The following is a 16,466-nucleotide window of genomic DNA, read 5'->3' as shown; positions in this document are numbered from 1 at the left end:
TTGAATAACAATGACAGTTAAAGTGCCAACCCACCCGACCAATGCAGCTGAAGACACAATGCCAATAACAGAGCAATTGAAGTAGAGGTGCACAAGAAGCCAGAATTAGTTGAGTGCAAATATCTCAATGCAGGGACTTTTGAACAAGGATGAGAATTTTATATTTGACACCTTGCTGGAATGGAAGCCGATGTTGTTAAGCAAGTGTAGTTGTACTAGGTGAACATGACTTGGAAAATTAAGATAGAGAGCAGAGATTTGAATTAGCTCAAATTTATGTAAGATGCAACATGAGGCGCCAACCAGGAAAGCAATGCAATAATCAAGAGGAATAACAAAAGCCATACTGGAAGATTAATTCAATGGTTGGAAAATTGGTGATAAAAGCCTGGTAACAAATTTAGGATTATCATCAGAAGTCAAGGGAATAAATTCAATTTTGTTTTTCCCCCACAGAGGCGTATTAAAATATAGAAGGCTTTACCTCAGGCAGCTATTGAAGCAACAAGTATAATGTTATTTAAAGGCTGTGTGTTTGATGAAACTGATTATAAAAAAGGAAAGCATTGACATCTGATTGGAGGGCTCCAGCTGGAAAGCTAGCATCAGCAAAAATGTGATGGACCAAATGGTCTGATGTTGCAACTTCTAGGATATTATAAATGTTGAAAAGATTGTTATGGACCTTGAAGTGTCATCCATTTTAATTCTTATGTGTTTAAGTAACACCAAACATGACAGGACATCATAGTGAGAAGTACAAATTAAGTAATGACCACGTTGTGACACAGCATTATCTAAATCAGGGAGTTTAAAACTTCCTTCGCCCAACACCACATTTCACTTAGTTTCCTTTAATTCATCCCTCACTCCAACAAAGTTTATTACCTTCAATTCACATGTTTCTGCTTTGGTCTCACTTGCTAGACAACCCTTAATTAATGATCATTTGTTTCTTTTCGATAATCAATGGCTATTCATCTGCAGAGATTCTCTAACTTTTGTATTATTAATTGCAAGCACCATATTGATGCCTGAATCTCCCCTAATATGGTCCATGAGACATTGTGAGAAGAAGCAATCTTGTGTCACATTTGCCATTCTAAATTAGGTCATCATACTTTACCATTTACTTTGGGCTGGCAGAAGCTACATTTTATTACTGCTGTAATATATTTACATATCTCCCTTATCGAACTGATGATATTCAAACTGGTCTCTCAATGCAATGTCTATTTTGTTTCTCCTTAGGATTTTCTGGTTGTCCCATCGTGGAAAATGTAAGGCAAAGCTTGTCGGTGTCTGTCTATGCAATGTGAAGAGGAAAACGCATCCAAAGGAAAACGCTGTAACTTGTCAAAAGTTTACACAAAAGGCTGGCTGTGCTGTAAGCATGTTGCAGATTAGCTGAAGAATTACACAGCGTTTCAGGATATCTGATGTCTTGGTTCTCAGGATACTTTTACACATGGGCACACTAAGAAATTTTGGAAGCCAAATTTTGACCAAGTTTGAATCTTCTGCTAGTCTGGTGGAATTTTAAAAGTGAAGCCTTTTAGGCCATTGAGAACCTCCATCTATTGGCTATCACATGACAATATCCAGTGATGGTTTGGGGATGCCTTCTGCCTAATGATGAATATTTGGATTATTTTACCTCCAAATGATGTTTGCAGAATTTGGAATTCCTTATGCCTGGGTTTGTTCAATGCCCTCTTACCTTGGACCCTGAAGGGAAAGACTGGAGCATGCACAGAGTCCAGTTTCTCTCACTCAAGCTTTTGATCTTCATAGGTTTTTTCTGTATTCATAGACCAGACTTCCCTGAGGTGAACTTATTACCTTTTTTAGGGCTGGGAGCAAAAGCTCCATTTTCCCCAAACATTCCACTGTCTTTTGTTCAGTTTCCAGCTGATTCTTTGAGATGGGCAAGTGCAACTCTTGTGTGCAGAGTGCTATGGGCCTCGAGGCATTCGAGAGAGTGACAGCAGTCCTCAGCCCCTTACCAAGAATTTAGCACTCTACAATGGTTGTGAAACACAAACACTGGTCATAGGAACCAAAAGTGTTAAAAGTAACCATGTAACTGGTGACACCTGGACTGATTTTGTGGCCAGGCATGCCATGCAGCTATTACAAGCTATTCCATTCCTTTAATTTGCTGTGAGTGTACTCCACATAATGTTTTCTTGTTAATGTTTGCCTGGTATTTTTCTATATGCTATTTTGAAACCGCCTTAATCATTCCAATTTTCTATTGTATACCTCAAACAGATTTTTTTTTCTTTTGTACACGACCTGCATTTTTCCTCACCGCTATGCAGTACTGGATTTGTATGGGGTAGAAAAGGAAGGATGGTACTTTTAGCAACAACAGGTCAGTGGGAGGCTGACAAGAGCACAACTGTGGAGGAGTAAGCTTGCTTCTGCCCTGGATCTATGGTAATGTGCAATTTGTTTGGGCTTCCACTCATCAGAATAGGATGAAGGAAAATAATTACCAATTCAGATTTTCTATGCAATGATAAGAAAACTGTGTTAATATTTAATACTGAATATATATATATGGCGTAAGTTAAGATTATGCTATTGATATCGAGAAGCAGCGTTTGTAACTGTAACTCATTAACTGTTGTAACCTGTCAAGTGGGGTGTTGTTGAACCTTTGACGGGATCCGTTGCCAAAGGCATCGCCACGTTAAAGCAGTGGGTTAGTAGTGTGCGTGTCTTCGTCTCCAGGTTAGAGCATGACTTGCTGATTCAGTGCTTGCCTTCCATTTAGTTTGGTATTGTGGTTGTTAATGTTGCCCATACTAAATTTACTGTACACACTCACTGTTGGCAAGCCACAACCTAGGAAGTTCCAGCTGTACTCGGGGAACCCAATCCATTATATCTATTGGATTTCCTAGTCTGGGAGGAGGACATTTCTGTTTAAACTGGATACGCCATCATACTCCGAACATTTAACCCACTCTGCTCTTCTAGCTCTGTGTTAATGCTATTACAGTCCAGACCTTAATAATTCTCAAATGCAGAAGTGCTTAAGTATTTTCCATTATTCATACTAAAAGCAAATTAAATACACATAAAAAAGATGAGGTGGAGTTTGATATAACAAGGATTGTAGGTCAAGCATATTGATTTATAGTTTATCATTGTGCTTTGGATGGTCAGACATAGATTTTGAACTTAAAGCCTTGAAGGTCAAACCATCCAGAATTTTGTGATTTTTTTTCTCAACTCCTTGCAGTACTTTGGGATTAATGTATAGGATTATTCAGTTTCAGTAAGGTTTTCTTCAATTTTTGTAATCCTTTTCATTCCCTCTTTGGAATATCACCTGAGTTATTGTGAAACTCCATCTGGAAATAAGTGAAATTATACAAACTTCCAACATCGGTATCAGCAGCTAGAGTCCTTCCAACTTCAAAATGCAAGTCAATCTTCAGTCATCCTCTAAGGTTCAGATGCCTCTGCCCTCAGCTACTTCCTAATGAATGCACCTCATCATACTTGACATATGCCTTAGAATATCAAACTGATGTTCTACCCTTTCACTAGTGGAAACCTAGAAAGGAATTTGAATAAAGTGGGGCCGTTTATTGAATTTGATCAATTAACTTCTACCCAAGGCTCCAAATTGAAACCATAAATTCCCATATTGTTACACAAGAGCCTTGGAGGTATCACTCTTTCTAGATGGCTGGCTGATGTTGCCAGCTACTGTTCCCTCCCCCGCCATTGTGTGCAGTTTTAATCATGTAATCAGCCAGGTATCTGCACCTTCCACATGTTGTGATGTCAAAACCTGTATGTTTGTATGTGCAAATGTATGTAACTGCATGGATAATCAACTCTGGAAAAATAACGTGAAAACTTACATTGCTGTTCTTGATGAACCATGTATTTGATGAATACCCTAGGATTAGGAAAAAACCTTCAGGGTAACATTAACATTTTGGGAGATGCACTAACATTTCTTTGTGAAAGTATCAGCATTAAAGGATGTTTTTACAGTCTAATTGGCAGTATATATATATATAGATATATCAAATTAAAACTCGTGCTATGGTTCTGTAAAATACTCAAATTTAACTTCAGAGTATCCAGCATTAAAAATGTACATAAAATTATTTGCAATTCTATAAGAGAGATGGTGTATATTTTGAAAGCTATAAAAGAGATTTACTACACAAGAAGTATAATGCATTTAGGTTTTAGGTGTTTTCAGGGTTGTGCAATCAAAGATTTACTTCCTCGTTGTGTGGTATTTGTGAATGAAGAACACAGATACAGTCTGTAACAGAATAATGCTATCCACTTGAAATGGTGTTATCCTGCATCCCACCACAAAGACCCATAATTATCTCGCATAGTGGGAGAGTGAATCGCATTCAACCTTCTTCCTGAAGACACTGGAAGGCCCAAGGTTTAATAATCAAAATTTGCAGCCACTGCGTTCAAAGTAAAACCTCAAATCTAATTTCACAGACTATTACATATTTGAAATGTTCTTAACATAAATAGTGAAAAGTAATTAAGTGAACTCTATGCCTTCAACAGTAGGAAACAAACTTTCCTCAAAAGGAAATGTTCATTTCCCTTTCAATACAGTGGTAAATCAAGATCTCAATTAGTTCTAGTTTCTTAACATGGACACCTTAAGGGGAAACACTGCCACATTGAAGGCTTTACAAATATCCAGTGGAGATCAAATTAACAGACTATTAGTCAAGGCTGAGCTGGATTGATTTTCATTGACGCAAGTGACCAAATTGTAGGCATGCTTCTTCTCAGACTTGGCCGTCAAAATGTTCCAGATAGTTTACAAAGGTGCATCTGGTGCTCTAATGCTGAACTACAGGATTGCTGCCACTAGAGAACATCAGTGAGCTATGTGAATAGCAAAATAGCCATCAAGTGGTGCAAGCTGGTGTGACAGCATTGCAATTTTCTCTGCCAGTCCCATGGACTTCATAAAACTAATCTCTGTAGCCTCTGTGGAATGCTCTGCTCCTGCAACTAAAACATACATGGTGAACATCTAATGGTTAGAACAGGATTAAAATGTGATTTTTTTTAAAGCTCTATGTGTATCTAAATGGTATTTAAAGCACACAAGTTTCAAAATTTAAATTGGAATAGGTTAAAAAGATTTTACTCAATGGGTATTATTTGAAGCAGATTCTTTATAGACTTGGGGAAATCTTTGAGCATTCATTCCATTGTGCTTTCAAGCATAACTCTGAGGTTCATTACTGAGCAAATGTAACATACAGTTAAAAAGTATGTATTTAAGATCAGGCTGTAGATTGGGCACAATGTGATTGAAATGCATTTAGCAGCTGTTGACAAAATGTCCCATTAACAGATGAAACTGAATACAATACAGGCCACACTACACCAGTCATTGTACCAAATCACATTAAATTGTCGCAGAGGCCACACAAAAGGACAGTTTTAATACAAATCTCAGACAATCGTTTTGCAGTCACTACAATATTGTGTTACAGTCATGGTTACTATCTTACCTGACAGCTTATCTGTTGTCTTCATTTGCTAATGAACCACATTCTTGAGGAGAGACATTATGCTGCACCTTAATGAAAGTTGATTTTAGAAGAGATGGGTGTTGAATGGCATTTGGGACCTATTCAGGTCAACATTGTGCACTACACTCAATAATTATATTTAAGAGGCTTCCCCTGGTGACTGAGCTAGTTAAGGAAGAGGATTGCTGGAGCTCTGGACCACTGAATTAGCCAAATCTTAGGGTGACAGTAAAGATGCTGCATTAGGTCTTGACATTCTGGACTAAGCAGCGAATAAATGCCCACGGTTCTAGCTGAGAGCAGGAAGTGTCTCCCCACAGTTCCAGTGCCTGTATTGCTTGACCCATTGAGGCTCTAAGTATATCCAGAAAAATGGGAAGGGTAGATTATTATCTTTGTCCTTTTAGCTCTGTTTGCCTATCCAATCCCTATGTCAGCCCTGTTCTCCCTAAATGATGATAAGCCTTTAGTCAGTGCAGCCTTCACTTTATTCAAGTTTGATCATTTTTAATGCAGTTGATTGGGCTGCTTAAGATTATATTTATTTCTCTCATGTAAATATTTGTACAGTGTGTAAATCTCGTCAGATTATCTAAACAGCCACTGGGTGTGGGTGTCTCACATGCCAGCAATCCTGCCAACTTGTGCTTGTTTAAAAAATAATTTTAAAAAAGGCAAATAAAAAAACCTTGTGTTTGTGGCTGGCTCATATAGACTGTTGAGAAACTGTATTCAGTTGTTATCCGTGTAGAGTTTTTACATGTTGTGTATGAAAATGAGGTGACTTCCTAAAGTGAACCTGACTTCCATGTATTTGGAAGGAGGAGTGTAAAACTCACTGTTATAAGTGCAATGAATAATTCATGTATGAACATTGTAAATGTATGTATGCTGCACTGTATACTGTGATGGCTGTAGTATTGAATATAACCATGATATTGTAAAATGTGATTGTGTAAAAGGTGTCCAAACAAATCATTTCCATTGGAAACCAATAAAGACCTTGAAGTAACAAAATTATCAAAGTGGGGTTCTAATCACAACAGAGTCTGATGTAAGGAACACACCCCAAAAGTTATAACCTGTTATTTCTCTTTACACTTGATGACTGACCTGTATAGTTCTACATTTTCTATATTAGTTTTTCTACCCAGCCTTACATTTTCTATTACACAATGTTCACCAGTTTGTTTCCTTTATGATTTTTCAATAGTCTCAATAGCTATCATGTGCCTTCAAGAGTTCAGTCACTTACACTTTTAGACAACTTAAAGCGCAAGCGTTGATTCTACAAATTGTATGGTTCAAATATCTCTGACCGCTGTTTATTTGCTGTCACTTTCTGCAGTATTTGTATCTTAGCAGCTGGATTAAGCTGTAGTCTTGCCAGAAATAGGATTGGAACAATCTCACAATGCAGGAGCCAACTCGACAAGAACCAGGCATGTTGTTTTGGTGGAATAACCCCATATAATTTGTCTGCCAAAAAATTGGCAATTACATAAAACAACGAACAATGCACATCAACATTGTGTTGCTCACCCATTGATATCTTAGACGTTATTTGCATTATATCTGCACTTCCTGTAGCTGGTAAGTGCCAAGGATCTGTAATAATGATACACTGATCACTTTCTACTGACAGTATTAAAATTTACTCCCCCTCCCCTTCCTGTCACATGATAGATTTCAACACTATCCAGTAACCAGAAAAACAGTGACTGTCAGTTACCAAGGATCACTGAATGCCTGGCAAGTTTTTTACAATGGCTGTCAGCAGCCGAGCAAGGCAAAAATGAGCTTGGGATATGAAATATGAATTTTCAACTCGTGAACTAAACAGGAGCTGAAACTTTAATGGAAGTTACTTCAGCTTCAAAGACCCACAAACATGAGGGAACCACAAGATAAGTGATCAAGGCACTAACAGACAGCATTTGACTTTTTAACCCTATGCACTGCCCATGAACAGCAATCCTGTGAAAAGAGTTTTTCACTGCAAGATAATTAATTAGCAGCCAAGTAACGGCAATGTCAGAAATATCAGAAAAGACACACTTATCACTTGACACCTCAGCGTGGGTAATTAATGTCCCAATTTGTTATGGGAGAGGAGGGAATTAAATTCGGTTTGGATTTTTTTTGACAAATTATCAGGTTTCCTTTTATGTGAGTAGTGTCATTAATTAAAAGAATGACTATTAAACATTTTAAAATGAACCTTGTGTTCCTGAAGGCAATACTCCAAATGAAGTCTAACCAAGACTATTCAGTGGAAACCTTAACTTCCTCCACTTTGTATTCCAACCCCCTCGAGATAAAGGTCAATATTCTGTTAACCTATTTTATTACTTTTTGTATCTGTGTACTCACTTTTAATGGTTTGTGTACCTTGTCCTCCAAATCCCTTTGCTCCTCCACTGTTTCTATTCTCGAGCCTTTTAGAAAATAGTCCAAAGTGTCTTTCATGTATCCATTGTTGTCAGGCCTGGCATAAAAACATAGGAAGAATTCTTACAGTGTTTACCCCAGTCCAACGCCGGCATCTCCATATCATAAAAACATAGGAACAGGAGTAGCCTATTCAGCCACAATTCACTGAGAACTTAACTCCAACCTACCTTATGCCTTAACACCTTTGTCAAGCAAAAACATATTGATTTTTGATTTTAAATTATTAATTAGGCTAGCACATTTATGGGGGAAAGACTTGTACCACTCTTTGTGTTAAGAAGAGTTTCTCAATTTCTCCCCTGCATGTCCTGACTCTGAGTTTAAGGTTACATCCACAGACACCAGCAGAAAATGATTCTTTCTAACTACACTATTGATTCTTTTCAAAATCCTAAAAAATGCAATCAAATCATTTGACCTTCTATGTTCCCAGGGAATGAAAGGCCAGTTTATGTAATCGCTTCTCATAATTTAACCTTGGAGTCCTGGTAACATTCTTATGAATCTGCTTTGCACACCTTTCAAGATCAATATCTATTTTATAAGGTACAGTGCCCAGAACTATACACACTACTCCATTTGTGATCTAGCCAGTGATTTCAATAGCTGTAGCAAAACATTCTCCTCTTTATATTCTCGATCTCTAAATTAAAAAGATTTAACAGATCATCAGCTTTATTTTTTTGTTCCTGACCATTACATTGTTGTGATCTGTGCATGTGGACCCCAAATTTTCACCATTTAAACAGTATCATGTCTTAAGTTTTTCTTTGGTCCAAAGTAGATTGCCTCACATTTAACTACACGGAAATCCATCTGCCAGTTTCGTTCACTCAGTTAATCTATAAACCGTCTCTAATTTTATGCCCCCATTGACACTACTTCCAATGTCACCTGTATTTGTGTCATCAGCAAATGTGGATATTTGGCTCTTACTGTGTTACCCAGTTCATTAGTACCTGGGCTAAAAGGTGCTGGTTGAACTTTTCAGAGATGTTGCCTAAAACTTTCCAGTCGGGCCAGTTTAGGGTGTTGATTAGGGCTTGTTTAAGGTGTTAGTTTTACCCACCTCAGTGGTGTTGCAACATATGATATCAGTTTGGGCATTCCCAGAAAGGACAGGAGCTCACATGAAGGGCAATTTGGAAATTATAGCATCAGATCCCTTTAATTTCCATGTTCATAATTTGATGAATGGATTGTTGGGGGCTCCAAGCTTCTGTGTCCATGGCACTGTTTTCACTGAGTTATTGGCGCTACTAAAAAGCAGAGAGAAGAATTTCACCCAAATGTTGACCAATTCATTACAAGTTTGGCATAAGATGGCTCAATTTTAAGTTCTCATTCTGTGGCCTTTGTTAGCTATCATCATGGTAACTCTCACAGCAAAAATTGTTAGTACCTTCACTTAAATTCCAGCCCAAGTGATTTTTAAACATATAAGCATTAACCAGTAATAGTATTAATTTTAATATAAAACAAAGACAGTGCTGGAAATACTCAGGCCAGGCAGCATCTGTGGAGAGAGAAGCAGAGTTAAAGATGGATGACCTTTCATTCAGCTTCCGCTGTATTCTGCTTTTCGATTTGGTTTTATGTACCGTCTTACAGTATTATGTTAAATTGTGAACAATTAATACAACCAGTTTCTCTTTCCACAAGTTTTTAAGCCAGCTTCCGACTACTCCCAAGATGTTTCTAAACTTGAGAAAAATGACCCATTCTTATACTATTTATCAACCACGGGCTCCATCTATGCATAACACAAGCATAGATATATGTTTTCTGAGGCTGTATATTTATGTGGTTGCCCGGCATCTCTGTTCTACAGGCTTTATATTTGGTCCTGGAAATGTGTAAGTCAAGTGACCTCACATATCATGTTTTAGCCATGTTTAGTATCTCAGTATGGATCCTCCCTTGATGTGAGTGTTTCTCATTAGTTTCCAAACTATGTTTGCTCATACATTTTGCCTTTTCTTCTGCAATTGCTCTCCAGCTAAAAGTAGATAAAAGAAAAATAGAGAACAGTGACATGGCAGATGTAACAACATCCACATCAATATCACACTCTAGATGTTGCCAAATTATCCACACAATCGGCTCAGTCTGTTGATCACACCTTGAAGTACATAGTATTCTATTTTGAAGCTTTTGCTAAAGAAAGAACACTCAAACTAAAATGGTAACATATTAAATGAAGTAATCTGAAAAAAATACACTCAACCTGCTATTCATGGTGGTTATCCCAGATTTGCTACAACCACTCGGAACAATTGCAGATGAATGTTACAAACTCTAGACTTCCTGTGATAAGATGTTAGGAAGTGGAAGAAATTGGTCCCAGTGGCTTTTACAAGTTCTTCGGCTTTGAGAGGTTATTTTCATGCAGGCACCTTTCCATGAAAAGTAATTTTTAAAATGGGATTTACACTGGGTAAACAGAAAGTTGATACCTGAACGTGCATTCTGCTAAATTGCATTGTGAAATTCAGAATTAAGATTTTACATTTGAGACACACATTGAGTCCCCATTGTGCTACAGAGCAAATGGATGAATTAAATCACATATTTGATCATCTTACTTAAACACTTTGGTCCAGTCATGCAATGGCAAATAAGATTCACATTGTTAGCCTAAACTGAAATAATCAGTATCTTGGGAGACTGTAATTAAATCTGTTATTCAGGGGAAGGGAGACAGACTGCTAGTTTTTAGTGCCACTTTGTGGTTTTATTGGCAAAAACGCACACATCTTGGGTACCCCTGAGTTGTCACATTTCACTCAATGGTAGCCCTTTGTGAATCTGAAGGTTATGGGTTTAAGCCTCACTATACACACTTCAACACAAAGTCTAGGCCAAGACTTTCAGTGTAGTGCTAAGGGAATGCTATAGCTTCGGAATTTCTAACTCAGATGAGATACTAAACCAAGCTACTATCTGCCAATTGAAAGATCATTCTGTTTCTTTCTCTATGGATGCTGCCAGAGGTGCTGAGTATTTCCAGCATTTTCTATTTTTGGTTCAGATTTCCAGCAGCTGCAATGTTTCGTTTTCCCATCTATCAAAGCAAGCTGGATACAAAAGATCCTGTGGTTCTATCCGAAGAAGAGTTGGGGGGGTGATATTTATCCCTCAGCCATTTGTTTGAATGTTGTTTGTGCAACTTTGTTGTGTACATATTAACTGTTACCAACATTATAAACGTTCTTTTTTTAGAAGTCCTGAAGATGTGAAAGGTGCTACATAATGCATATTCATTATTTCATACGGATATGAGTAGAGTGATTAATTTCATTGCCCCTTTAGTCCTAGATTGGCCTCATTTAGTCTTTTGAAAGTAGAACACAATCATTGCCTCAGCGCTTGTCTAAATCTGTATTTCTGTGACTCATTGGCAATGTAACTATAAATATAAAATTTGGCAGTATAGGAACAAGCTGAAGAAGTGTGAATATGTTGCTGCTCATTTGGAGCAAGGTTGCATGTGGGCACTGATAACAATTATGTTCTTGTTAATATTTATATTGCTAAATTGTCAGGTCACTGACTCCAAATACACATGCTGGCACAATTTGCTATCGAGATAATGCTGAGACTAATGGAGTTACGCATCATTTATGAGCATGAGCAAGTGGTACAGCAACTTCAGACAAGGAGCACATACACAATTAAACATAGAAATCTAAAAGTTGCTGTCAGAGATGCATCACTCTCGATAGCTTTGCAACAACGAGATTTTGCCGCCGCCCATGTGGCTGTGAAATGAGGATTCATTCGGATACAGCAGTTGTAAGTATTGTGGCTATCTGTAAAGTGGCTTAAAATTAAAGTAATTTGCAGGGGAAACCAAAACTAGAGTTCACAAACATGATAGTGACAAATAAAGCTAATAAGAAATTCAGGGTATTCTTTACCCAAAGTATGGTTTTAAAAAATCTGGAACTTGCTGCAAATGGAGTAATTGAGACGTCTAGCGTGGTTGTATTTAAATTGCCCTTACACATATAAACCAGATTTCAAGGAGAAAGGAGAAGGATGTGCTGATGGGTAAGATGAAGGTGGGTGGGAGGAGGTGCGTGGAGCATAAACTGGCATAGACTAGTTAAGCTAAATGTCCTGGTTCTGTGCTGAATATTCAATGAAATATAAAAGCATAATTGATGCCCCTGATGTGTACAGTTCTGTCCCTCGCTTGTAGCCCACCCACCCATCCCCCCTGCCCCAGAACCGCCCTTCACACCCACTCAAGTCCCAAATGATGCAGGCAAGGATGCTTCAGAGAGGTTCTTCCATTATGTCCATTATTTCCCTTGGACAACAAGGCAGAATGTGTCTGGACGAAAGATGAGGGCAAGAAAATGGAGCGAGTGTAGCACCGAGCCATACAGGAAATCCCTCCATTCAGAGTGGAATGACACCAGTAGAATTTCTCTGAGACCATAGTTCCCAAGGGAATGGGGTTTTTATGACCTGTCAGTTTTCTTAGGTTGGCTTGCATGTCCTTCTTCCACAGGTTGGACCTCTTTGGCGAGCAAGGTAATGGAGTATGTCACACAATGCAGACCTGAGGGTGGGGACTGTGATGTGGTGCCTGTGATTTGTCTAAGGTGTCTGAGACAGTGCTTCAATATGACAATAGAGCAACAATCGCTTTTACGTTAATTTAGAATCATTAACATGGTAAAACATCCCCAGGGCATTTCACAGGAGATTAGGAAAACACAATTTGACACAGAGCCAAAGAAGGGATATTAGCTCAGACAACCAAAATCTTGCTAGGTTTTGTTGTAGGTATTAAGCGTAGTTTGGTAGCACTTACTAAGGTATTTATAGTCTTAGGTACTTCAACAACAAGTAAACTACTAGAAACTCTGTACATAGGTACAGTGAAGGTACAAGCTCGGAATTGTCTCTATGCTACCTGGCTCTGTCCAAAACTACACTGAACCTAGGTGCAGGTCATGTGTTCTCTTACATCACCATGTAGGTGATTCCCATGTTATGTGACAGACTCTAAAACTAAAAGTTTTAAAGGGACCTTAAAAAGGTATGGAGGGGGAAAACCTTAGGGAGACAATTCCAGAACTCAGGAGTTTTGCAACTGAAGGCAAGGCTGCCAGTGGTGGAATAATTAAAACTGGGGATGTGCAAGAGGCCAAATTGGAGGAATGCAGATATCTCGGAGGGTTGCAGACCTGGAGGAGATTATAAAGATATGGAAGAGCAAGACTATGGAGGGACTTGAAACTATGGGTGAGCATTTTAAAATTGAAGCATTGCTTAACAAGACGTTAGTGTAGGCCAGTGAGAAAAGGGTGGATGGGTTAATAGGATTTGATGTGAGTTAGGGCACAGGCAGCAAAGTTTTGGATGAGCTCAAGTTTGAGAGTAGAGAGTAACAGTTTTAGTGGTTGCATGTGCCTTGTTTTGAAGTTCATGGTTTCCCAAGACAGTAGATGCAATCTCCCAGGAGAGATCCTTGCTTTCTGCTTTCCCTTTACAATCAGGACGGCATAGATGTTTAGCAGATAGTAATGCATTGTGGGAGCTGCTCAAGGAATTTAAACTCAATGAATACATTTTGAATAAAAAGCTAGTCTCAATAATGATGAAACTACTTGACAGTTTTAAAAACTCATCTGCTTTATTAATGTCCTTTTGCGGAGGAAATCTGCCATTCTCACCTGGTCTGGCTCACATGTGACTCCTGTCCCACAGCAATGTGGTTGACTCTATGCTGCCCTCTGGAATGGCCTTAGGAAGGCATTCAGTTGTATCAAGCTTGTCTCGAGCAGAAAAGTCAAGTAAAAATAAAACTGGATGGACTCCCTAGCATTAACCTAGGGACCAGACATATCTGCCAAACTGGGCAGGGACAGTGCCAGGGACCCCGGTTCAATTCCTGCTTCAGGTGTCTGTGTGGAGTTTGCATGTTCTCCCTGTGTCTGTGTGGGTTTCCTCCATATGCTCTGGTTTCCTCCCACAGTCCAAAGATGTGCAGATTAGGTTGACTGGCCATGTTAAATTGCCCCTTAGTGTCAGGAGAATTAGCAGAGTAAATATGTGGGATAACGGGGATAGGGCATGGGTGAGATTGTGGTCAGTGCAGGCTTGATGGGCTGAAAGGCTTCCTTCTGTACTGTCAGAATTCTATGGTCTGACCATGGCAGTATTGGTAGGAGTCCTGCCAAATTCACTCATGATTGGTGATGAATGGAGGGTGTTGTTGACAAAGATATCAAGCAGCACTTACTCAGCAATAACCTGCTCACTCATGTTCCAGTTTGGACCCTGGCTTGGCCACTTGGCTCCAGACCGGTTTAGAACCTTGATCCTGTCAATTCCCTTCAGGGTCCTATTCAAGATCACCTCTTATTCTTCTATATGCCAATGGATATAGCAACATCCACCATCGAGAAACAGGCTGAGCAGATACATGGGAATACCTCTATGTGGAGGTTCCCCTCCAAGCCATACACCATCCTGACTTGGAAATATATCACCGTTCCTTCACTGTCACTGGGACAAAATCCTGGAATGCCCTTCCTAACAGCATTGTGGGCGTACCTACATTATATATAATGCAACAGTTTAACTGGCAGCTTGCCACCATCTACCCAAGGGCAATTAGAGATGAGCAATAAGTACTGGCCTTGCCAGCAATGCTCACATCCATGAACTAATTAAATGGAGACAAATTAACTTCCAATTAATTGATTTTAAATGAATGATGTGTAGATACTGAACTCAAACCTTGTGGATGCTTGAAATCTGAATGCTGGCTTGTCAGAAACTGACAAAAGACCTGTTAATGTCAATGTTTTGCAAAAAAAAGTTTCAACCTGACCCCTCAGCCTGTTTTCTGGAATCAACTGTTGTGAAATTCCAACATTCACTGTTTTAATTAAAGGATTTTGGTGTGTTTTTGGAGGCCATGTGGAGGAGGGATGATTTGAACTATAGTGAAACATGGAAGCTACCAGGCAGGGTTAAGGATTAATGGAGTAGTTACCCTGGCAGAAGTCAGGGTGCAAATTTGTGCTGGGGACATTCACGGTGGTTGTGATGTCAGTAGGTGGGCTTATTTGCAAGCAGACTTTCAAACAATTACAAAAATCTAAGGTGGTATTCTCACCGGCTCATCCCACTGGTCGATCGGCGAGGTGAGCCAGTAAGATCAGGCGAGAGGTGTAAAATCGGGTTTGTGGCCTTACCGACCCTGTTTTGCTCAAAGTGCGCAAAGCTAATTTCAATATTCATGACATGATTACCATCTCATTAGTGAGTCCCAGACACTACGGTCCAGGCTCACTAGGCCTTACCTGCTCGCCGGTGGAGGTCCTCACCAACGAAGATCACGTATGGTCCCCACTAATGGAGGCGAGACATGATGGGCTTGCTGGTGCGAACGGAGGCCATTGAAGTCCCTGGGTGGTTGGGGGCAGGGCCGGGTAGTGCCCCTTGAGCAGTGCCAACCTAGCACTGCCCACCTGACATCCTGGTACTGCCGATGGGGTAGTGCCAAGGGGGCAGGGTTTGAGGGAGGCCGGGCCATGACACAGAGGGAGCTCTGCAGGGGGGTGGAGGGAAGGGGGAGCTCTGCGGGGGGCGGGAGGGGAGTTGATCAGATGAGCTGATGATTGGGGGGAGTGGGGGAAGTTGATTGGCCAGGGCAGCGATCGTGGATGGCTGGAAGAGCAACTGGGGGAGGTTGGGAGAGTGACGTTTGGGGTGGCAATTGGACAAAGGGGGTGGGGCGATGCCCAAGGGGAGCGGAGGAAGACATGGAGTGATCGGTGGCAAGGTCCAATGTCCATGGGAGTGGTGGGGGGTAGTGACAGGAGTTCTCCGAGCACACTGTAAGGACACAGTACACTGGGAGATCGGGGCACCTGCACAATGGTGCCTCTGGAGCTCAGTGGTCGGCTTCACCGGTGAGATTAGGCTCTGTCCCTCCCCCTACTGACGAGAATCATATCCTGCCACTTATTTGTGACTAAGTGTAATAAGATTGCTTATTTTTAACTTGCCCAATAATCGATTCTGAAACTCTCCCGTTTTCTCGTTCGTTCAGCAGTTAGACTGTTTTTGGTACGATCACCCCCCCTATAAGTTGTTCTGTGGCTCAAAACAAATGGTGAAGAAATTCCTTTGAAACAGAATAAAATTGGATAATAATGAAATATAGGTAATAAAAGAGCAGATAATAGTTTGTGTAGTGTTCTGCTCCTGGCCTTTCCCATTATATTTCACTGCACTGACCCCTCCAGCTTCCCCCTGTCTTATTTATATATACTTCAGAGTGGCACAGTGGTTAGCACTGCTGCTTCACAGCACCACGGACCAGGGTTCGATTCCCAGCTTGGGTCACTGCTGTGTGGAGTCTGCACGTTCTCCCTGCATTTGTGTGGGTTTCCTCCAGGTGCTCCGGTTTCCTCCCACAGTCTGAAA

General features: G+C 40.0%; 2 protein-coding genes across 3 annotated transcripts in view; one reads left to right on the top strand and one right to left on the bottom strand.

Moving 5' to 3' along the window:
• LOC144491857 (protein bassoon-like) overlaps nt 1–6,562 on the top strand; it is a 517,892-nt gene extending 511,330 nt beyond the window's left edge. Inside the window, exon 14 of the mRNA XM_078210147.1 lies at nt 1,252–6,562. The gene's annotated coding sequence lies outside the window, so the exon portion shown is untranslated. The remainder of the gene's footprint in view (nt 1–1,251) is intronic.
• The window catches only part of LOC144491513 (acylamino-acid-releasing enzyme-like), a 207,588-nt gene that overhangs the window by 102,605 nt on the left and 88,517 nt on the right, over nt 1–16,466 (bottom strand). For both annotated transcript variants that reach the window (XM_078209418.1, XM_078209417.1), the window contains exon 23: nt 7,929–8,043. In XM_078209418.1, coding sequence (XP_078065544.1) covers nt 7,929–8,043 — 115 coding nt within the window. The remainder of the gene's footprint in view (nt 1–7,928; nt 8,044–16,466) is intronic.

This window comes from Mustelus asterias, chromosome 3 (genome assembly GCF_964213995.1).
Source record: "Mustelus asterias chromosome 3, sMusAst1.hap1.1, whole genome shotgun sequence".
Classification (NCBI taxonomy): Eukaryota; Metazoa; Chordata; class Chondrichthyes; order Carcharhiniformes; family Triakidae; genus Mustelus; species Mustelus asterias.
Note: the sequence above shows the minus strand (reverse complement) of the source record. Positions and strands in the feature narration are given on the sequence as shown.